Source organism: Heptranchias perlo, chromosome 10, assembly GCF_035084215.1.
Source record: "Heptranchias perlo isolate sHepPer1 chromosome 10, sHepPer1.hap1, whole genome shotgun sequence".
Lineage (NCBI taxonomy): Eukaryota > Metazoa > Chordata > Chondrichthyes > Hexanchiformes > Hexanchidae > Heptranchias > Heptranchias perlo.
Genome location: NC_090334.1, coordinates 49078496 through 49102592, shown reverse-complemented (window position 1 = coordinate 49102592; position 24097 = coordinate 49078496). Strand labels below are relative to the sequence as shown.

At 36.8% G+C, this 24097-nt stretch overlaps 2 protein-coding genes across 11 annotated transcripts in view; both read left to right on the top strand.

The window, feature by feature from the left end:
- Window positions 1-19039, top strand: part of cep170ba (centrosomal protein 170Ba) — a 76661-nt gene extending 57622 nt beyond the window's left edge. The window contains exons 13-20 of one of the 5 annotated variants that reach the window (XM_067991678.1): window positions 4009-4120; window positions 7342-7474; window positions 8322-8360; window positions 8476-8616; window positions 13341-13429; window positions 14519-14612; window positions 16361-16412; window positions 16639-19039. In XM_067991678.1, coding sequence (XP_067847779.1) covers window positions 4009-4120; window positions 7342-7474; window positions 8322-8360; window positions 8476-8616; window positions 13341-13429; window positions 14519-14612; window positions 16361-16412; window positions 16639-16928 — 950 coding nt within the window. In that variant the 3' untranslated portion in view covers window positions 16929-19039. Of the gene's footprint in view, window positions 1-3903; window positions 4121-7341; window positions 7475-8321; window positions 8361-8475; window positions 8617-13340; window positions 13430-14518; window positions 14613-16360; window positions 16413-16638 lie in introns of all 5 variants that reach the window. The other 4 variants (XM_067991676.1, XM_067991677.1, XM_067991679.1 and 1 more) reach the window with 4 other exon arrangements.
- A 2547-nt stretch (window positions 19040-21586) lies between these two features.
- The window catches only part of LOC137326515 (5'-3' exonuclease PLD3), a 117246-nt gene continuing 114735 nt past the window's right edge, over window positions 21587-24097 (top strand). For all 6 annotated transcript variants that reach the window (XM_067991670.1, XM_067991673.1, XM_067991671.1 and 3 more), the window contains exon 1: window positions 21587-21723. The gene's annotated coding sequence lies outside the window, so the exon portion shown is untranslated. The remainder of the gene's footprint in view (window positions 21724-24097) is intronic.

Sequence of the window (24097 nt, the reverse complement as noted above, 5' to 3'; positions counted from 1 at the left end):
CCTCAACCAACATCACTAAAACAGTTTATCTGGTCATTATCCCATTGTTGTTTGTGGGATGTTGCTGTGCGCACTTTTGGCTGCTGTGTTTCCTACACTACAATAGTGACTACACTTCAATTTACTTAATTGGCTGTAAAGCAGTTTGGGACATCCTGAGATTGTGAAAGGCCTGATATATGTGCAATTCTTTCTTTTTGTTTCTCTCTTTTCCCCGACTCCTCTGGCACCTTTTACTTGCTTTCAAACACCCCAGTAAGTTCTGCTTCTATTGCCACTCTTTCAAAATCCTCATTGACTTTTGCACACTGAATTTTTCCCCTGATAATCCTCCCTCCTTTTCTTTCTCCTTTTAATTCATTATACTCTTATCCTCCCTAAACTTCAGCCTCCATATAAACCCTTTCTCTGCACTTCCTTGTACCCTTCACTGCCCACATTCCTCTATCCCCTTACTCTATCTCCTTCTTTGTCCACCCTCAAGTGTACAAATGTACTTTCACACTCCCACTTGCCTAGCTTTTGGCCCTCCATTTGTCACAATACCTCTGCAGCTGTTGATTTGCTCAAACATTCAATCGCCTCCACCTTTGATATCCTTGTCACCAGCAAAAGCTTCATTGTCTCCCATCTTTGTCATTCTCCCCATCTTCGTTCTCTCAAGTCCAAGGGGCGCAGACTTGGTTTCTGGCTTAACCATCCATTACCGGATCAATGGTCGGATCAATGTGGAACTTAAAGCCCCATGTGACAACTCTCTCAATTTTATGGATAGAAAAGGCTTGCATTCTATTAACGTGCAGCTTGTGTAAAATGCCAATCATATTCTGGATGTGAATGCCCAATACCCTAAAAGCTGTCATGACACTTACATCATGCAACAATCGATCAGGGAGAACAGATATACTGAGGCACATGCAACTACAAGAAGTGTCATTGAGCAGACTATAGGCATTCCCAAGTCTCATTTTGGGTGCCTAGATAAAGTCTGGTGGAGCCTTGCAATACAGCCCAGCCATTGTAGCTTGCTGCGTACTGCATAATATCACAATGAAGACAGGCTTGCTACTTCCGGAAGCTGAAGAGGTTGATGAGGAAACAGGGTGCCTCCATCCTCACAGCATGGAGAGGGTGCACAGGAAGGGAAGGATGTAGTTCAGGACTGCCAAGAATAAGGTACAGAGGTCACAACTTATAGCCCTGTACTTTCAATGAATAAAGGTTGAAATACCAAATAAAGGCACTTGATACCTGCCTGTTCTTCCGCAACACCCTCATAGAGTCCCTTACTGTTAAAGACTTCTGCCAATTTTCTTCATAAAACAGAAATCCAAAGGTCCCTTGCCATCATGCTCCTACAAAAAAAAATTGCAAGCGTACACAGAAATGAACTCATAACTCTATGTGCTCAAACCAAATTTGCTTTCCATAACAATACTCACCCTAACTACAACTACGTCTTAATATCGTGTCAGCTAACTGGCTTGCTTTAGCTCATAATCCAGTACTTCAATGAGGTGCTTCCTGAATGAAATGAGGTTGAGTGGTGGGTGGCTGGATGGTTCCGCTGGAGCTTTAGGGGCCTGAGGTAATTCTTGTCTCAGAGCACCAGCTTTCGGCAGCCTTTCTCCTGAGATTGTAAGAGGTGCTGGGCCCACGTCTGAAGTTACCTCGTGCAGGCTTTAGCGGGGGCCTTAAAGAAGTTCAGTGACACTCTCTGGAGAGGCAGTGACATCTGTGACCACTCCTTGCAATGCACTGGTGCTGGGGCACAGGCTCTGAGGTGCTACTGGTCAGTGTCATTATAGACCGAATATATTCCCACCAAGATCTTGGCAGCTCTGAACAAATGTGATGTTCAGGGTGACCCTCAAGGTGCATGAAGGCTGTATGTGGTAGAGGATGTGGATTGGCAATAGTGCCTTGACTTACAATGAGAGGTCATGAGCCTCTTCCTGCATTGTTCGGCAGTTCTTGGGATGGTGGAGATGACAACTTCTGCCACTTATCTCCAGAAGCCTGAACGACACTCTCATGGAGCATCCTACTTTTTATGCCCAATGAGGAGGAAAATGCAGGCAGTTGTCTGCTAACCTGCCAAAGGGAGGAGAATCCAACCCATGGTGTCTTTACTTGCCCATGGCCATCATTATGCCTGACTACTTATTGATTGCAAGAAAGGTAGGCAAAGACATGTTGACGTCATGTTTCAGTAGCATTACAAAATTCAGTTAGAATTGTGTCCCAAATCAGGAGTCCTATCACCTTGTGATGAGTTAAACATTGTTTAAAAATTACACGTGGGCTGCATTTTTGGGATAAGTTCTTGAGGATGAGACCAGTATAGGCATGGAGTATTACTTGTTCTATTTCGATGAATGCTATACTAAATCTTAATACAACTTTTTTGGGAGGCCCTACACCAGAGTGGTTACCTTTACACATTTGGGTCATGTAGCAAATTACCGTTCACAGCTAGGCTGTAAGAGGAGTGTTATTAAATATCTCCTTACAGGGAGAGGGATGATTAAAAGATGAATAAATCTTGAATAGTCAGTTCCATAGTACAGTTGGTAGAGGCTTTTGGAAAGGCTGTCTTAACAGGTCACTCAACTGCAGAATGGCATGTAGGACAGATGAATGTAAAGGAGGAAATAACAAAAAATTTCAAAGATATTTTGAATTCTGTAAGTTGATATTCTTTGCTAGTCTAGTAATTGATATAGCAGCATATAAACTTTATTATATAAACTTTGAACAATAATTGGTTCCATCTTTACGGTACCCTTTTAATAAAATAGGTGTAAAATGAAAAAGGTAATTGTTAGCAGTTATCCAGTTAGGCTGTTTCTAAGGTGTACATTTTTATTTCACCCACTTCTGAGTTCTAATCCTATTATGTTACTATATAACAGAATTTATTATATCTGGTATACTAATAAAAATCAGATTAACTATAACAAAGTCTATGTTTACTATTGACACTTATTGTGGTGATGAGTTTATGGGATTCTTTTGCTACAGAAACTCACTGGGGTGCTTATTGAGCATGGTGAATGTTACGTTTTGCTTTTTCTTGTACTAATGTACGTTAAATCCTCTGGCTATTTTATAACCAGGTTCCTACAGAATGGAGATTAAAATGTTAATTGGTCTTGTGCTTCAAAAGCAATGTCATATAGTTTGTCTTAAATGAAATTTTTCTTCCTGGCTGGCTGTTTTTTGCTTTCACTTTTTGCAAAGTTTTAAAACTTAAATTGCTGGCCAGATGGGAATTTTTAAAAACTAGTTTTCCATTTTCAAATTGAAATAACACTGCATTGGTCTGGGAGGTTTAGGTGGGGAGGGGGGGGAAGCTAAAGAGATGTATCTCTATGCGCAACTATATAAAGTTTCAGACAGTAATTACATCACTGGCCCACTCTGGCGATTGAGCACCGCACTTGGTCCAGACCCATGTCTTAAAGTGTTGGGAATACATTTTTCTGCATTGAATGTGATTGTAAAGCTTCCACCTCCCATTTGACAGAGATCTGGTTTGTTTCAGTGAAAAGCTGAAGTTTGTTATTATGCAGTAGAGTTCTATTTCTAAGGCCAAAGACTCAGGCTTCTTTCATATGCCAGTGATGATGAATGGAAACTATTGCTAGTGTAGTCATATCACCTGTTTCTGAACAGGAAAATTCATTTTACAAAACTTTTAGAAAGAAGCATAATTACCTTTTTTTTTAAAAGGTCACGGCTCAACTTCTGATATGTGAGCACTGACCTCTGCTCCAGGTTTCTGAACAAAATCTCCCTTTGTAGGAATCTTGTGGTTTGTTTTAAATCTTGGGTTGTTCTATCTTTTGCTTTTTTTCTTTTATTACCTTTCTCTATGTTTGAAACTAATTATTTTACAAGACTCAAGATGGAGACAACAAACTTCAGATTACACTTCTACTTCAGAGGAGGAGTATAACTCAAATCACACCTCTCCTAAACACAACCGCTTACATGCTTCAACAGCCACACACAGCAGTAGAGCCCAGTCTTCCAGTTCAGGAAGAACAAGACAAAATGTGGATGATGATGAAGATCCGTATGAAAACTGGACTACACACAGTGCAGAGATTGCAAGGTACTGTAGAATTGAGCTTTGTACTATAGAGCATAACAACTGAAAACCAAACAGTTAAGCAGATCATTTTGGTTTCATTCTTGATGTGTTTTTCTCCCTCTCTTTGGTCTGGCTCATTACCACACATCATTCTAAAGTCAAGACCACATGCTAGTGTCTTGTTCCAAGCCTGCCACTAACATTACCTGTTGATCCAGCTGATAAAAGATGCACACTGTGCCTAGCTCTCTGATATCTTCCTCTTTGAGGAAATGCCATGGTACTCGACTTATCCCCCAGTAGCAAGGCTGACATCAGAAGCTCAGCATCAGGAGTTTAGGTAAAAGTAGGAGCACACATAGAGTACCAATTTACTATACATACAGCTCATAATTACTTAAATGGCAAGGAAAGTGTAGAATGGGCACTTTTTGTTTAAAGTATTCCCTCCTTCTATAAAAGAAAATAATAGACTCGCCATCATTTTTTAAGAGAGACAATTTTAATGCTGACATGGAGACCTTTGAACAGGGCCTCTCTCTGTGCAAGGCCTCTGTGGTGGTGTCAATTACAGAGGGTATCCTGGAACAGCTCTGTGGTAATTTCCAAAGGTTATAACTTTGAACAGGCCTGAGAGGCACTCAGAACTGCCTACTCTGGTCAATAGAGTGGTTTCTTAGGGGTCCCATAGCTCTTGGTTCTCGTGCCTCTTTGAAGTTATAGCCCCTGCTACTTGCAATGGCACTACTCAGAAATGGGTACTCTCTATGTAAGTGATGTAAAGGAAGCCTTATTATCTTCTATATAAAGGGAGTACTTTCAACAAAAAATATTCCTACCCTTGAAGTTTGTTCCCTTTAATCAGCATGTAGTCCTCCTCCGGGGCAGATAGGGAAAGCAGACCACGTATTGCTTCACTAGTTTTCTCACTAATGTTATAACTTTGGAATAGAGCACTGTCTCATGGTGGTGTTCTCACTTTTGTAGGTCAGCTGATCCCTGATGAAACTTGCCATGTAAATAGTTGGCCGTGCTCTTGAATGAAATTCAAACAATAAATGGCTCAAAGTCTTTTCCCTAATTAAGCTCCTGTTTCTTGCTTTGAAACTGACACAGACTTTCTCTGGTGAGGATGAAGAACACTAGTGTTTAAATGTAGTTTAAAAATATATTTTAAGAAGGAAATAAGTCTTTCATCTCTATCACATAGCCCTCCGGTTTGTGACATCAGTGGAGATTAAACTTTGTTCTGTTGCCTGCTGGCTTTGGTCACTGAGGACTTGCCCATTGACATCAGTTAGTGAACAGTGGTGAAAACCTTTCACGTGTGCCTGCTTTTCAGAATGATTTCAATCAGTATTGCAGATCACAGTAATAAATATTTAAGAACCAAAGATATATGTTTAAACTAACATTATTCATACTTTCAGTAAGAATTCAGTATATTCAGCGATAATTTTGATAAACTAAAAGTCAGCAGATATATTCTCTGTGGTGGTGTCTTCATAGACTTGGTAAAATCTGTTACACAGCCAGTTGTCCCCGGTTTTTACCTCAGTGTTGTGGATTTTCCCGTCATTTGGTATCCCACGACAGCCACAGGGACAAGAAATATATCCAAATGGAATAAGCCCATCCTCATTATCTTCATGTTTGTATATAGAGGTTGCATTAAGAAGACCCTTAATAGCTCATAAGTGGGTTTTCCAGATAATTTGCATGCAACAATATTGCGAGTAACGGTCAGCCCCTCAGGATATAAATCCTATTCCATGGATCTGGTTCTGGTGAGAGATATCAGCTAAAGTTGCATTAGTGCCAGTTAATCTATTGTCTGATATGTTTTGAGAACATATTTGGGCATTCTTAAAATCAAACATAAACAGAAAATAGTTCCATTAGTAAGATTTCCTGCATAAAGTGTGAAAAAAATAATCAGTTATGTTGGTATAAATTCTGTATTTAAAAATAGGTACATAGTGATTTTTTTTAAGGTTGTAATCTCACTTCTGGGCTCAGATGACAATTATAACCTGATTGCTGAAATTAATATAGTACATTGCTGACAGTACAGCTTAGTAAATTACTTATAGGTTTATCGATATCACGGTTAGCCGCAGGAAAATTTAATTTGCCACAATGTGATGTCACTCAATCAATGTTGATCGAGGATTGCTGACAGTTTTATGAAATAGGGGAAACAAGTAGTTCTGGTACAGGAACAGCTCAAATTGAAACCATTATATTCTTGATATTGATTCAAAACTCTAAACCAAAGAAGGTACTGCATTCTCTGCTGCATCAGGCAATGAGCTTGGCTGCATACTTTGTAACATGGTAACAAGACAGAGAAGGCCTCACCTCTCCTAATCTCTCTGACCTCATCCACCCTTACAACCCTGCGAGAACTCTGCATTCCTCCAAATCTAGTCTTTTGCACATCCCCACTCCCTTCGTCCCCACCATTGGCAGCCATGCCTTCAACCGTCTAGACCATAGATTTTTGAATTCCCTCCCTAATCTCTCCGCCTCTTTACCTATCTCACATCCTTTAAAACCCTTCTTGACCCTCTTTGGCCAACCTTTTGGTCACCCTTCCTAATACCTTGTACCTTGGCTCAGCATCCATTTTTTCCTTGCACTTTTGCGAAGCTACTTGGAATGTTGTCTATCTTAATGGCACTATACAAATGCAAGTGATTGTTAGCATATTATGTCCAGTTTAAAAAAAACACAAGCTTGGGTTGTGTCTAGAGAGCATTTTGAGTTTTAGAACATTTGAATGAAGTCCTAGCTACAAGTCTCTGGTTGCTTTCATACTTGGGCTTTCTTAGTTTGGATTCTGGGAGACCAACGTCGCGAGCCAGGTTCCACTGTTTACATCATTAAATCCAACTCCCTTATGCCAGTGTCAGAATTGTAAGACCACACAACTGAGTGTATGATTTTTCCACTGGAAAATGAAGCTGGATTTTGTAGTATAAACACTGGGAGCCAGCTCATGGAAATCATTCTCCTGGAATCTGATTTAACCAAGTGCCAGTTGTGAATGGTTGTGGTAATGGGTACACTTAGAGTTAACAAATTAAGAGTATCATATAGGAATTGTTTTGGCATATTATTAAAGTATATTGGTTTCATTGTGATTTGTTTTTCCCTAATAATATATAGGTAACCAGATGCTACATATGTCTACTTTAAAAAATTTTGTTAACATTAAATACCATTACTCTGCATTTCAGACTCAGCCAAGATTTAGCCAAAGATTTGGCAATCCTTGCTAGGGAGATTCATGATGTGGCAGGAGATGGAGATTCTTTTAGTTCATTACCACCTACATCTACCCTTGGCTCCACAATTTCAGCCAGAGAAGAGGTAAGATCACAGTTTTAAACTACTTCCAATATGCTCTAGTAGAGAGTTAGATAAGTACATTAAAAATATATGCAGCAATAAAAGTCATTTGAACTATCTACCCCGTAGTATGACTACAGGATAGTTTTAATATTGGAGAGTCGTTAGATTTGTAACTAGGAAGATGATGAATGATTTGGAAAGCATAAATACAAAAGTATTTGCACAAGGCTTTCCGAAACACAGTACAAATTCTCAAAAATTTGTCAAGAATTTAATGAAACCCCCAATTATGCAAAGCCAAGTTTACTCATTTTCACTTATATTTCTCACTGGAATACTTTTGAAAGCACTAACTTTTTGAAATATTCGATATAGACTGTTTAAGTTTATTCACTGGGAAATAAACAAGTACAGATATTGCAAGCTGAAGTTATAGAAATCCTGTTTTTTTTTCTGCATTGAAAACAAATTAATAATGAAGCTGAGTTGAGTCAGCATATCACAAAACATATCTGAATCAAAAGCAATTTGGTCAACTTTGCTCATTTACAATGAAACTTTTGCAGGTAGTTTGCTAACATTAAAGATTTTTTTAGTATGGGGGGCTTTTATATAATTCCTGGATGTGAGAAACCACATAGGTGACTTTTATTTACAACATGTTTGTTTTATTTGCTTTCCTGTTGAACCTTTTCCAGCATGAAGAGTTAGAGCTTCTTTATAGTCTGTCTGTATATGTTTTGCACAGATGTATCAAACTTTGAGACAATTTGGTTCCTTTCAAGTCTTTTTACTGCTAAACTTTGATAGAAGTTCTAATCAAATAATATGTTGTTATCTCTTATTTAATTTTTCTTAAACCCAGATTCCAAAATCATCATCAGGGACATCCCATAAATCACAGGTGCATCATTTAGTTTCCATCTTTCATTTTAGAACATGTGATTTAATATGTGTTACGCACTTAGAACGTACATCGTTAAACTGAGATTTTAAATGTAGTTTACACATTTTTTTAGTTGGTGCAGCACATTCCTGAAGCAAGTCTGAACTTCCAGAAGGTTCCCCCAGAATCTTCAGGAATTAAGAAAGATTTGGATCAAAATATGAATGATAGCAAAGATCCAGATTCAAAAAGAAGAAGCTGGAACAGAGAAGAGGTTGTCTATGTTTTCTTTATATTTGAGAAATGCCATGAGTTGTATTTGTTTCTCAGAAGCGTGGGTGCATCATTTTATATTAACTCATGTAGCGGTGGACTAATTTGTAAGGCACTGTAAAGCTAACTATAATGTTTATTACAAGTGAATGTGTCATAATGTACGTTACATGCAGCCTTAAATGTTTTGTAAATGATATATCTGTACAACCCTTATCAGCCATCTATTTTATTGAAACAAATGCAATTAATTATGAAATATGCTAGAGAAATGTAGAATATTGAGCTTTCAATCATTTACAATGCAATGAAAGAAGCACATTGTAACGATTTAAATCTCATTTGAATGAGTTCATAGTTATATATGCTAGTATGCATGACTACTGATCCAAGTATATAGAAGACATTGATTTACTTTGTGGAAAATTGTATCATACAAATTAAGGTATTCAAGGCATATTGAAAGGTCCTTGAGCTGTTTATAAAATTGATCTAACACTGCGATGCTAAAACAAACACTAATATTACAATAATAAAGCTGCTTACAAGTCGCGAGTAGCTTTATTAATATAATATTAATCCCATACTACAAAAGTGAACACTTAAAATACTTTTTGATTTAAACTGTATGTTTTTATGAGGGATGCTAGTACTGAGGAATGGAACACCTTCCATTGTGGGCACTAGGCTAGGTGTAGCATGGATAGATGCAGGCTGAATCTTTGCTTTGCCCCAGCAATTTGACTCAGCCCCAACCTCCGAACAGCACCACCACCAACTGCACAATTTCCCACCAACAATCTGGTGACCACCAAGTGCCAATTAATACCAAATTAGGGACAGTTTGTTGTTATAGGCCTAAGATCACCGTGAACTGGATTGAGGTTATCGAGACTCGTATCACTTGGGACCTTTATAGCCAGCAGACAGAGTATACTTCAATTCCAAACATCTGGGCTGGATTTTAACCTAGGTTACAGAAATGAAAACTTCTCAATGTCAGAAGTAACTTTATTATTGTAATAACCCCATTCTACAAAAGTGCACACTTAACATGCAATTTTGAATTAATGTTTTTCTTGCATCTGGTAACTTTCTTTTCTGTCACCATTCTCCTATTTATTTTAACCACTTTATTTCTGTGTCATATCCTTATACTATCTGTTCTAAACCTTGTCAAGACAAACCTTCAGAAAACTGCTTGGGCCAGATTTTGCTGGAGCGCGTCATCTCGTGGCTGTTAGACTTGCAATTGCACGTTTAGGTTTTAAAAATTTTTGCCCACAAAGTTGCTGGAGGTGCGAGCTGATATCGACGCAGCGGGGCATCTGGGACCCTACTGAATAATGGGACAAACAGTGTATCTCCTTAAACAATGAGATTAAAGGACTGAGAAATAAACAGAGGAAGGACTGAGAAGGTAATGAATCAGAGTGGGTGAATTCAATGTCAAATCAGGTATAGAAAGAGAAATAAAGAGAGGGAAAGAGAGATTGGATTAAGAGAGAGAGGAAAGAGACAGAAAGGAAAAGTAAGAAAAAAAAAATTAAACATTAAAATTTGACATTTTTAAAAATCTCCTAAAACAATTCATAACCTGAAGGAATGAAACTCCACACTTAATTGTTTACTTTCTGGGCCAGAGAGGTATGTTGATAGTCATTAACAATTATCAGATTGTTAAACAGGTACTTACACTGATAAGTACTAGACTTAACTTTCTGTGACTAGTTTAATAGGCAATTAATGTGCGAATGCAGCAACTTCATGAAAATCATGGGGAGGTTAAGGACAGGATGTGATTTTTGCAAAACTAACAGTGGAGGGGTGCAAATTGGCCAGCAACTTGTGGGAATTTGCAAGTTGCTGGCCAATTTGCGCATTAATAATGGCGTGTGTCATTCAGGCGCCATTACTTTTTCAGCAAAATCTGACCCATCATTTTTTGTTTTGATTCCTTCCGGAGTCCCATCAATCGTTTTGGAGGTGGGGTCCAAATGCAACAACATGACCTTTGCCTGCAAACTGGCTCCGATGGCTATTTTATTCCAGCCAATTAAGGCCTAGGACTCTAAAGTTTGTATCATGCTATGACTATGCTGTAGTCATGACCAGGTCATTCCTGAACGTGATTTTTTGCAAGGCAGAGAGTTATGTAATCAACAGTGTAATTACACCCCGATGAGATAACTTTATTGGAGGTCCACCAAATGTCAATAGCACCAATATTAAATTACATTTCTAATTATTTGTTAATGTTGAAGGATTTCTATGCCAGCATGGAAAACATTGATGTTTAATTTATTTGCTGGATGTCTTTGATTATTTAAGAAATGTTCTGTGGGATTTTCAATGCCTAATTCTACATTTCTGATTAGTATTAGAAATTTGCACACTTGTTTTAATTCTCTCACTTCACTTGTGCAAGGGAGATTACGTTATAGAACTTCCACATGAATACCATACCTTTCAACTGTTCCAATTTAATTGAGTAAATGTTCGACTTCAAAGTGGCGTTCCCAAATTTTAAAATATCCTTCAAGCCTAAAACCATTAATCTTTAGACTTTTTGTAGTTACAGGAATTAGAGGAGTAAAGCAAGACTGAAATATTTAATATGTTTTTCGTACTCCTTATCAGAGAGATTAAAATCATCTTATATTTTGAAGATACATAGTGTAATACCACTTATATACCATCGAACTGCAACGAAATGTTATTCTCTGATTAAGAAGTGTTGGGGAAAATAAATTGGTGCACATTAATCCTCTTTAATTTGGATTTATGGAAACCATAACAATGCATACAAGCACGTAAATGATAGTACAAAAATGAATACATTGGGTTATTTAAATCTTCATGGCACTGTGTATAGTAAAATAAAAAGTATCTTTGATCAGCCATTTGTTGCTGATTTTCAGGACCTGTGTCCCTAATTTACAAGTTTGCAGGTGAATACTAAACCTGTTATTTTTCATAACATTTTGCAAGCTTTCAAACTGGACTTTATAAAGCTGTCCTCCCATCAATTTCTGAGTTATTTTTAAAATGACATGCACTAGTAAAATCATCCTGTAAGTACATCTGAGAATTTGTGCCATTTTGCCTTTCATCCTTTTAATTTAAGCAAATATTGACAACCTCTTGCCATACTTCAACTTCCTTTTAGAAAACTGGCATATTTGGAGACATCATTGAGTTGACTGTGTTTGCAAACTTGTCCTTGATTGCAGTCACATGATCCCAATAACTTGAAATGTTCCAATGGATTTTCATCAAATTTAATCAGAAAATTCTTGCTGGTCAAGCTCTTAGTTTGTTATCAAACTTAAAAAAACACTAATATTTTAAGGATAGGAGTTTGTTTACTTTTTTTACTGTTTGGTGAAGTTGGTAACAATTATATTTGGTAGCAGTCATATTATCTAGAGAACTTTAGAGTAGATGCTTAGATACTTAGAGTTGTGAGTAACCCGGACTGTTCCTGCACAGTTCCAACCAGTTGGTTACAGAGTGGTATTTTAGAGAGCTAGCATCAGGTTGCTTGCCATTCCTTCACTGTTGAAGAATGGTGTGGGTTTGACCTAATTAAATAAGGGGTAGGGGATGTGTTTTATAAAAAGAAATGTGATGGAACTTCTTAAGTTAGTATCTATGATTCAGACTGAATCCACTTAATTTGCACTATATGCACTGTTCTAGAAAATGGTCACGGGCTTACAAGCAGAACCCAATTTTGTGGCTAGAGCACATCTGTACTACCACAAAATTGGTCCATTTTAATGAAATTTTTACAGATTTTTGAATTATTTCCTCAACCTACTGTGGGATTTTTTTGATTTTTAAAAGATTTTATTTAACAAGGTGGTTATTTAAGTATATTTTGACACATTGTACATAAAGGTGAATACATTTAGGATTATTGGTATGGTTGTGTACACACTGGAAATGGAATATTTTTTAGGGTGTCTAGGTAATTTGAAGAATCCCAGAAGTTTGGCTGAGTCATGGGGATATCAGGGTTCCTGCCTACCTGCAGGTTAGGGCTGTAGCTCGTAGAGTGATGGTGTGAAGGAGTCAATAATTTGTCATTCCATTCTGACCTTGGGAGTGCTCTGATTGTGTGGGCTGCCAGAAAATGATTTCAGACTTCCTGGTATCCTTTGAGTTCCATGTGGAGTCCATTCGTGACCCACTTCCATTGGCATATGTTTCACCCATATGTTTGTTGTGGGTAAAAATGCAAATTGCAGCTAGCAGTTGTGCTAGCCTATGCATTGCAGAAGGGGTTTGCTGTTCAGCAATTAGGCCCTGCAGGCATAGGCCTGGGTCTGCAGAGATTGTGAGAAGCATCAAGCTGTATGTAGCTTCTCGGACTGTGTACTTGAATGTGGAAAGAAGCCCAGAACGTTGGCAATAATATTTCCTTTGGCCACAGTTCCTCCAGCACATATCTCCTAGAGAAAGCATGGAATCTGTAAAGCATCTGTAGGGTGCAGTATGCTCAGTGTATTATCATGATCTGTCATTATAACATCCCTGTTAAATATTTTGAAAGCTACAAAGGGCATTTTAAGAAGCTATTCTGAATATATAAAAACCCCACCAAACTAAAACTAACCTATAGTTCCTGATATTGCAGTATTTTCTCTTTCAATTATGTGACTGATACTGAATGTTTTAGTTTAAGGCAAGAACACATACTGAGCATGTGTCACATTTTAGGTCATGGTAGATAACTTGATGTGGAACTCCGTATCCCAGCTGTCACAGTTTATACGAGAAAATATGGAGCAAACTGCAGCAAAAATAAAGTGAGTAAATTACTGACATTTTAGGTGATTTATTATTTATGATTAGGAATAATAGAGTATTAAGTTTTATGAAGTTGTAGATAATTATACTGCAAACTTCTCTGTAACATGATGACAATAACATGATATTGTTGCTATTCTCTGTCTTGTAGTTGAAGATAAATGAGCACAAAATGTATTATTTTTTGGTTGCTTAAACTTGTAGGCAGTATTGTGGAAAGACTGGATGAAGCAGTCATTACCCTGCTGTCTGCATGGTTCTTTAGTGTAGGGTTTTTTCACATACTTCTAACTTGTGATCGAAAATTGAAAAGAGGGGCTACAAGCTATTAACAATAGGCTGTCGTTCAGTTACTTTTCGTAGTTGTTCCCTTACAAAGTTACAATGTGACAGTTCCTGAAGCTTGTGTATTGTAAGAATCCATGTGGTATGCTGTCTGGGTAGTTTACACACTTACTAACAGAAATTGTACTATGATCCCCTATTGATGAGGATTTAAAAGTAACTCTTTCAATTGGAGTTATTGCAATCTCTCAATACTTATTTACATGTATTTGCCAGTTATCCTGTTTTCTTTTCCAAATCGCAATCATTCCCATGAACTGTCCGTGTTGGGAGAGACACCTCAGTGAAGCAGAATATGGTCCTTCCCTCAACCAGTTTTTGGCGCTCCTTAGACCAGACTGAAGCTGGCAAATTTTCTCTCTTTCTCCTCCCCCCCCCCCCCCCCTTGGGTTGTTGGCCTTAATAAGGATAAGATTTGGGGGGGGTGAAATTTGATTTCAGTGGTAGCATAAAATGGCCAATAGCGAATCAGTAGCCCATTTTACATGGAAGTCAAGGTGAGCTTCCATTGACTTTTTTTCCATTGAAGTCAGTGGAAGCTGGCCTTGTCTAAAACTCCAGTTTTATACCCACTGCTGGGCTAACTTGTTAAATTTCTTTGCACCTGCACTTGCATGACATTTTATTATTGGGTCATTTTTAGTACTGATATGTGTGCAAATGTTGATTTGTAAAGTTTTAATTCCTATGTATTGATACTATTAATGCTTCTTGTAAAAGGTATCTCTGTTGCTTGCTTTTAGAATTCTGTTCCAAAACAAGGACCGAAACTGGGAAGAAATTGAGGCTAAAATAAATTCTGAAAATGAAGTGCCAATTCTCAAAACATCAAATAAGGTAATCTTATTAAAAAGTAACTTTCTGTTTTCAACTTTGCTCATGTCCGTTTTATGCTTGTGCAGTACTTCAGAGGAACAGCTGAAGCAAGATCTTGATCCATGTCAGTGTTGCTAGCCTCTTCATGTTCTGAGTTCTAGCCTCATTTTCTAATATTGCATTTGTTCCCCTTTTATTTCCTGCCTGTGCCTTCCTCCTCTTCTGAAGATGTTGATTCCTTCCTGTTATTCCATTAGTGCTGGCCACCTTGGATACATGACCCAAATGTCCGTCTGCATTGTGAACCTAGATAGCGAGTGTCAGCATGCTATCATAGCTGAACTCAATCCTATCCTCAACTGAAATCTACCATCCAATGTTCCATTCCCTTACCTAGCACCCCTACTTCCACCCTGGCTGAGTTCAGCTTACTAAGCACAGAATGGTGATCAAACCTGTGTTCTATTCTGTAAAATTCAGTTGCTTGCTGCTTTAATCAGCAAAACTATCGGGAGAGCTCCGAATGTTGCATATTAAAGGACTAGTATACATTAATTAAAATCAATAAAAATGTCAGTGATTAATGGGCAGTTGCTCCTTAACAAAAATTGTTGCCTGTTTTTAAAGAAAATTGAGACAAGAAGTGGCCATTTTTATTTTTTATACACTAGAATATAAATCTGTGTGTAAGAGGCAAAAATAGCTAAATATGATAGCGAACTTTACAGGAAAGGGGGTGAGTGAGCTATGCAAGTTAATTTAAACATAATTACTCCTGTGCTGAGATTATGAAAAGACTAGTCTTTAATGAATTATGTTTGTAAGAACAGACTCCGCATCCCGTTAGGCTAATGTCACATTATTTATTTTACTCTTGTAATGTCATAATGGTTGTTATAAACTGGATAGCCAGGTGATGAAAGATAGAATACTAGAGCCTAGTCTTCAGTTGCTTCCAAGCCTTTATTCACAGAAATCACCATCACACATTGTGCACCCCCTAGATAAGCTCCCTCCTATAAATGGATACAAGAAAGTCCCCAATTAATACCCACCACCTGAATACAATTAACACTAATTGATATAAATCACAGATACAATTAACAATGGTCAGGGTATTACTTTCTTTAAAATAAATATTTTAACTGTTACTGAAGTTAGAATAGTTAAGAAAAATATTAGAACTGTTTTATCATTGTCCATTATGCAGATGTGGTTGTTACATAGAATTATGTAAAATCTGCAGCACAGAAATAGGCTATTTGGCCCAACTAGTATAAATAGTGTTTATGCTCTATATAGGATACTAGTCCTTCTGCTATATCCTCCCTAGTTTCCTTGGGTATCCATGGGTGCGATCCATATGGACCCAGGGTTTTGATTTCAAGTTTGGCTAGTTTGTCTAGTATCTCCTTCCTTTTTATTCTAACTGTTGTAATATCCCTCTTGACTTATTCTACTGTTGTCGTTTCCTCTTTGTTGATTAGGACTATTTTAGTGTCATTAAAAAAAATCAGACCTACACTTTGGTTGGGATCATTTTTAATTGTTACATATATTAAACTTCTGCACACGTCAGAAACAAAATCGACCCGACTTTGTAATCTTCCTTCCAATTGTATAGGTTATAATGAGAGATCCCCAAAACAAATATTTCTTTGATATCCTACTCTAGTCCCAATTCAGAAAAATCATTACAGATTTTTTAGATGTCCCTTTATGTACCAAAAAATGTTCTGATTGCTAACTTGACTTTTTTTTTATTCTAGGAAATATCTTCTATTTTTAAAGACTTGAGAAGAATTCAGAAACAATTAGATGGTTAGTAAAATTAATTGAAGCTCTTGATGTAATTGATGGTTTGCGATGTTAACTGATGATTCTTCCATCAACTGACATTCATGGAGAGAAGTTATTTCATTAGTTCAAAAGCTGTCTTAAGAATAGTCAACCTGCTGCACAGACCATATGTAATTGACTTTCTTCAGATACAAATTTTCCATCTTACAAGTGGTGTTGATACGCTAATATATCTGTTATTTTACAGTAATCAATACAATCATAGATCCCGATGGATCTCTGGATGCCTTGACCACTACTCAAATCTCGCCAAGTTCTGCTTCAGCCATGAACATGAAAGAAAGGACTGCTAATACTGTGGTCTCCTCAAAGGATTTGCCAAAATCATCAGCACAGTTACTGAAGGAGTATGTTCACCAAGGCTCTAAACCATCCCAGGTGTCTTCAGATGCAGACAGCATTGAGTCTGACTCTGAGTGCAGTACTCAATATACCATGGTTGAGCCAAATATGGAAGATACAGTCACTATGCTTTGAAAGAACGATGTTTTGTTTTGGCCATTACTTGACCAGTGTGCATTGTCATAGTTGCTATGTGAGGGTGGTTGTGAAAAAGCTGTATAGAATAATGTTGTAAGTGACTGATATATTGCACAAAAAGGTTTATTGAAAAGATGGAAGTTAGCAAAAAAGATTACTTTAGTTAGGCTGCAAAACACTTGAGCAACACACATTCAGCATAAAGGCCAGGTAGAATATGACTGAAACGGGGAAAAAAATTCAGTTTTAGGCCAAGCTGTGCCATTTGAATACTATATGACATTTTCATGCACTGAAGAACATACTAGTTGCACAGGTTGTATTTTTGCATGCCAGGTTTCAGCACAAACCTAATGATTGAATAATGGCTGCATATTTAGCAAGTTGTTGCATTCTTTCTTGCTTTTTTATATCATAACTATGTTATGACATGGATAGTCTAATATTTAATTCACAATGGTGGTTTAAATATTGGTTTAAAATATTCTAGGAGGGAGAAATTAGTCACCTGAGTCCTCTTATCAAATCTTCACATGCTTTCTTGTATACGTATGTAATAAGTGACTAGCTATATTTGGTATTCTTTTGTCACATCAGTACCATGCATACTTACGGTTTTTGAAACTCTTGAGTTTTTAATTTTGAAAAATGAAATCCATCCACATCACTTCAATGATACAACAATTCTAAAACTTCTAAGCAGTTTTCTAATTTAAAATGTAACCAATTCATAAAAACATGACTTATCCAGCCAATCAATTCTATAAGAGAGCAAAGCAGGCACATTCTAACCAGAAAAAGTGATGCACAAACATATCATCATATACTTTGAAATGTCACGGTTTAACTTGCAAAACACTGTACTTGGAACTGTTTTCAATCGTGTGTGTGTTATTTTTAAGTTTTTTTTTCCCCACTAACACATTTAGCCTTGTCCCCTCCACTCTGCCCTCTTTCAGCTGGTAGGGCCCACACTTTGATCCATGAACTTGTCCATAGTCATTGTTGCTGCCGCTATCTTTGCTTAACTGATAGCTTGCTTTGTTGCACAACATGGCTTCTCTGCTAATGTCTCGTGCCTAAGATCACAGAACTCTCTCATTGGGAAGAGTTTGCCTGAGTGACATTTGAAGTTTGGAGAACCTCACATGAAAGTTTAGTGCTGTAATACCAGAGCTATCATACTGTTCCAAAGTATCACATTTGGGAAATAACAAAGATTGATATTGATCTTGGAAAAGTTTATTTTTTTAATTATGTTATGGAAATAGTTCCTCTACTTTAATGGGCTTTAGCACACAAGTTCTTATTAATGCTTAACAATATTTGTGTTGGTGAACTTCAGGAATTTGATGTGTTATCTCTATAGCTGCTGAACTGTGCAAAGCACATTAAAATGCCTTCTCTGTTCATTGTCTATACAAAAAATGAAAAGTGCATTGGATTTTTGTGCAGGAGAAAAATACAAAAAGATCAGAATTGGTGACAAATATCTCAGGATGCCCTTCGTGATGAGTGGTATTGTTAAACATCGACCACAAAGTTCTGTGATAGTTGGAATAATAATTTGTACATATACTAATGCTTGTAACTGTGGCACAGTTATTTCAAATGCTTGGTTCTTATGAAGTTCATCAGCATTACAGCAGATCAACCCACCTGAGACAATACTAGAGCCAAAGACCAAAATACATGCTCTTAGCTTTACACCTACTTTTTAAATCAGTCTGCCTCACAAATCAGTTGATTTAACAGGACTTCCAAAGATTTATGGAACAGTTCTTGCAGTAATTATGCATCGTCATATACCAGTTTCTAGGACATAGTAACTGAATAGATGAGAGTGTGAGACTACCTATAGTGCGCAACATAGAAAATATGAACAAACATATATATGGTATCTGTGTGCTGTATGGATTGTGCATGTCTCTGTCAATTCCTGTATGTATGCTGCATATATACTGTATCAAGGTAAGTGTGTCTACTTACCATGGCATAGGAGCTGGTACTTGTGAGTAGGAGCAAGTTATTTTGGTGGCATGGGAGGCAACAATTATTGATGTCTAATCTTTTACATGTGTACAGCAACTATATGTACGATATGGATTCCCCCCCACCTCCCCCCAGTGTGTAGCCTGTGTTCTGTGCTTACCAATGTTACCTTTTATGGTGTGTGTACTGTGGGAATCTGTGCGGCATGAGTATACTAATACATGAAGCCATTATGTGGTGGGTGTTGCATTAAAAGTGCTGGGTGGTATTGCCTTTTATCTTTTCTGTCTTCTACCTGCAATCAGGGCTTAATTTTAAATAGTGACAAAGTAGTGGAGATTTATTGTTCAAGCCTTGGTTCCTTTTTCATTTTATCTGCAGCAAATATTTAGATGCTTTCCTATTAGATTAAAAAAATTGTAGCCTGTTAGGCTTGGTCCTGATTTGACTGTTTGAATGCTCACAGTAATCACATAGACTTTATGAAAAAAAAATTGTGTCAGCTGCTTTGAATGAGAAGTTAATATCGATACTAGTATTACGAGTCTATTGCAGCAGTATCTGAACCTATTTAATGTATGTTGCTAAAGAAACAGTGTCTCTTGTATATTCATCATTTAAATTTTATGGGGATTTTCCATTGTCTTTTTAATAGTTGTCTGATTACAAATTTGCCAAGCAATCTGGAAGAACTTGAGTGAGAAGCGGATACCTGAAATGATCAGTTGGTTTAAAAGTCAGACTGTAGTATGCTTACACCAGATTTTCACAAATACAAGAAAATATAATTCCTTCACTATTACTGTACTCTGTTCATAAGTGTCCTGCGCTGAATTTTCTAAACACTTGTTGCTAGCCTGCTGATATCGTTTCTTTTCTTTTGTGGCTCATTTATTGTTTTGCTTGTAACAAACTGTATTTACATGAGAAATGCAAAGCTTTTTATTTCCAGCTGGATCGTGCCATTTTTGTACTATTGTATTTCTGTATACACTCTCCAGCTTTCAATTTGGTGTATATTTCACTTTTTGCACAGTTATATACAGCTGAATATATTCAGCTTTCTTCCATTTTTGGCCAGTTTCAAGGTGTAATTTATTTTGTTGCCTTATAATGAATGACATTATGTGTAAATTTTGTTAAAATGAAAGTATTTCTGATTTTTAAATTGTTTTGCACATCATAGTATAATTTTGAACTATTTAATTTTTCCATGGATGTTGATTATAATAAACCATTCTTCATAGCAGTGAAATGTTTGTGTCATAGTAATCCATGTTAACGACATTACAAAATACTATACTGACAACGTTGCAAAAGGGAACATTTAGTAGTTATAAAAATAAAGTGTTCTATCTCGCCCATGTTAATTTTATTAATATTTCCACACTAACCTGCCCCTGTCTGAGAACTACGACTGGTTTGCATTTATTTTAAATATCTTAAATGTTAATACACACAGAGCCACAGTCATTAGGTAGAGGAAAATTGCACAATTGGGTGCTTAAAGTGGCTGCCTACCCTTTTTAGAAGGTTTTTGTCTCCCACAAGCCTTGATACTGGCATCCTAGTGAATGGGGCATGTAAGACAAATTTTCCCTTTTTTGTTTTCCCTTCAAGATGAATGGGGCATATGAAATACTTGTGGTTCCTAAACTTTTCAGAAAACAGATACATATTAACCATTTTGTTAGACTCTGATGCTTTCTAATTTTGTTGTACAATTTTTCATGTTGTTCAGTTTTGCGATAATATGGGCAAAACTGAAAATTCATTCTAAGCAGAAGAGTGGATTTGAATACCATCCCCTCACCTCTGATCCAAGTTTTAATCCGGCTCAGATGATGGGCTGTAAGTCTCTTTTCATTTAGCACTCTTAAAGTCTGTAAAGCAATGAATCTAGGGAACATAAACCCAGTTCTTATTGGTTGAGAGTCCGCAGCTGAAAACTCCCTGCTCATAATTTTACAGTCTGACTTGCAACGATCACAAATGTAGTATAGGAAATGGAAAATTCCTACTGGTTCAGAAGAGGCTGCTCTCCTAAGGTAACTATTGTTATAAATTGGATAGCCAAGTGGCGAAGGATAGAATACTAGAGCCAGGTCTTCAGTTGCTTCCTAGCCTTTATTCACAGAGATCCCCATACACATACACTACACCACACCACATCCTAGATAAGCTCTCATATAAAAAGGATACAAGAGTCCCCAATTGACACACACCACCTGAATAGAATTAACACTAATTAATATAAATCACATGATACAATAAACAACTATAACTAATAGGAGTGTTTTGATGCCGACACTGAGTACCAGAACAAGAATTTTTTTTTTAAACAAATGTATCTTTGTATGAAGCTTGCTAAATGTTGCTTCAAGTAAATTGAAGTCATTAATTATAGACTTTGTGGTTGTATATTGTTCATTACCTGACATGTTCTGGTTATGTAAGAGGCATAAATATTTTTTTGAAATGCATTGTCAGAAAAGGATAATGAAAAAGTAATAAAACTAATAATTAGTGCAAATGAATGTGATGTGGTAGTTAGTGGTAACAATTTAGCCCAAAACCAAGTTAGAATCTAAGTACCAAAAGCTAAGTGCAAAGTTAGTAATATGGCACCATTTTACAGAAGTATGCTGAACTTAAAAGGGAAGTACTGGAAATTTGAGTAGTTGTTTTGCTAAAGGTTTCATCACGTCACAACAGCTGTTTGGTCTGAACTAAGCAGTCATTCTCTGTAAACTAGACACACAACTACCAGCAAAGCCACCTAGATTTGTTTTCAATACTGGTAAGTTCATACAATATTTGTGTTTTGCAAGGTTGCATTGAAATGTTTTCTGTCTATGTAGTTCAATGCATCTCTTTTTCTTAAAACAATTTACTTATTGTATCAATTTCTTTTAAATCTGTTGTTTCCTGTGTTTTGACATTGCTTCCTTTATTAGTTCACTTCCATGAACTATACTACTCTATGTACACTTATCATAATTGAGCCTTGATTCTGACCTCACCCAATGTCTACACCCTCTCACTTTCACTAGGCATGAGTGGATAGTGATTAAGAGCAGGAACCCTGGCAGATTTTCTTCTCCCTATCCCAGGGTGCTGAGGCAAATTGTAGTGCCTTTACCACCACTCCTCTGAGGTTAGCTAATTCACCACAGGCTGAGAATTGAGCCTGTGACCTTCCTGTTTACAGTTCAATCGATAAACTCATCGAACCATTAGGCGAGTGAAATTACATGTTTCTAAGAATATTGTGGAGCTGCATTCCTTAGCAAGGACAACAGCTGCCTGTAAATGAACTGCTAAATGCAAATACGGTAGACCCAGGAAAAAAAATTACTAGACTATTAAATTTTAATATATTAAGTCTGCTAATGTGTTAATATCTATGCTTGTATTGCTCTCCTTGTGTTATTTTCAATGCCTATGTGTAGAGATACCTATTTGGTGCATGCAATAGATTGTGTGAGGCATAATTAAACTCCATAGATTTGATGTAACAACATTTCTGTTAAATGACTTCACCAATATCATATATTGGGTCTCTTCACAAATCCTGACAATAATTGTTCTACAATCCAAATCAGAGTTTTTTATTTGTACAGACACTTGAAAAGGTGCACTCACTGGGCTTTATTTCCCGAAACTGCTCCTATTGCTTTTAATGCTTTTAAACGGATGGTACATTCAATTTATCCAGTATTGAGCTCTTTTAGTGGACTTTCCAGTAATGCTTCTCATGAGATGTCACAACATAGTGACACAATCTAATTATAAATGTTAAAATTTAGAAATAGCTTATACCTGAATTTCTTGAAATGAATGCACAAACTTCCACAGGCGTTGATGATAGCCGTGAAGATCAACATGATTCAGCACGCTGCAATTCTGTAACAGCTATTATATTGCATTGGCATTGCAACACAAAACATGTTTCCATCACTACTATTTGTAAGGGGTAAAGCCCACACAGTAAACTGTACACCAATAAATGGTTGTTTACAGCTAGTCCATCTGAGTCCATCATCTTTTAAGTGTTGATAATATAAGCAAATTACTTAGGAATGAGCTAATATGTATTTGTTGTGACCAAGAATTTTTAAATTGTGGACTTAGCTATAAAAATAATTGAACTTGGCATACCTTTCTTGGTAATTCGTTTTGTAACCAGCCCCATTTGTTGAAAATTGGTTACTAATTCATGGCTACTGGATGTGATCATCTGTAGACAGTTATTTAGCTACTGATGATTTGGTAATGAGAGGGTGCAATGATGTGCAAGGAGCCATGCTGTGTACAGCTGTATCTATGGGAAAACATGATCTAAAACTAGCAAATTAATTAAATGGTTAGGAAAATCCTTCAGATCATATCTACCACATGGTTTAGAATCTGACTGCAGAACATATTACAATTCAGTACCTTTGATCGTACAGTATTTGATTTTATACTGTGCTCTTAAGCTTTGCAATAAACTCAGTATCCATATCTCTATGCATTGACATCTAATTAGGAGATGATTAAAAATATTAGAATGATTTGCAACGTGGGAATTTCTGATCTTTTCAAAAGTCGGCTGCGGGCTAGGATTTTGTTGAGGCATCTGAATTTTCTCAATCCTTCATTGGTGTGTCTGTCTTTGTCACTGCCTTTTTATTCATTGACCTGCTGCATTAAGAGTGCTTTCCAGACCACCATTCGCGCTCATCACTACAGGTGATTCGACAAAAATGTCTGCACCTAGCAGTTATAAAACATCAATGAAAGAAGGACTGAAAAATACCAGTTAATTGCACAGACATCCCCAGAATAACTAGCATGATTAGATTCATGCGAATATACTTCCTCTTTTTAACCAAATCACACAACAGGATGGAAACAGTTCTGCTTAAGGTAGTAAACCTGCAATTCAAGAAACAGGAAGTGAACTATATGTGAAAAGAAAAGGCTATAAAATCCAGTAATTCATAAAACAAAAATATAGTTACTGTATGGTGAAAGTGGTTTCATTGGGAGTTTTCCTTGTCAATTATGAATACAAAGTGTATTTTGACATCTAATTAGACAATTTAAAATTGTTGACGTGATTTACCATTTTGGGAATTATCAATCATTTTCACCCAACTTAAAACTTTTATGTCTGAGTGTGTATAGTG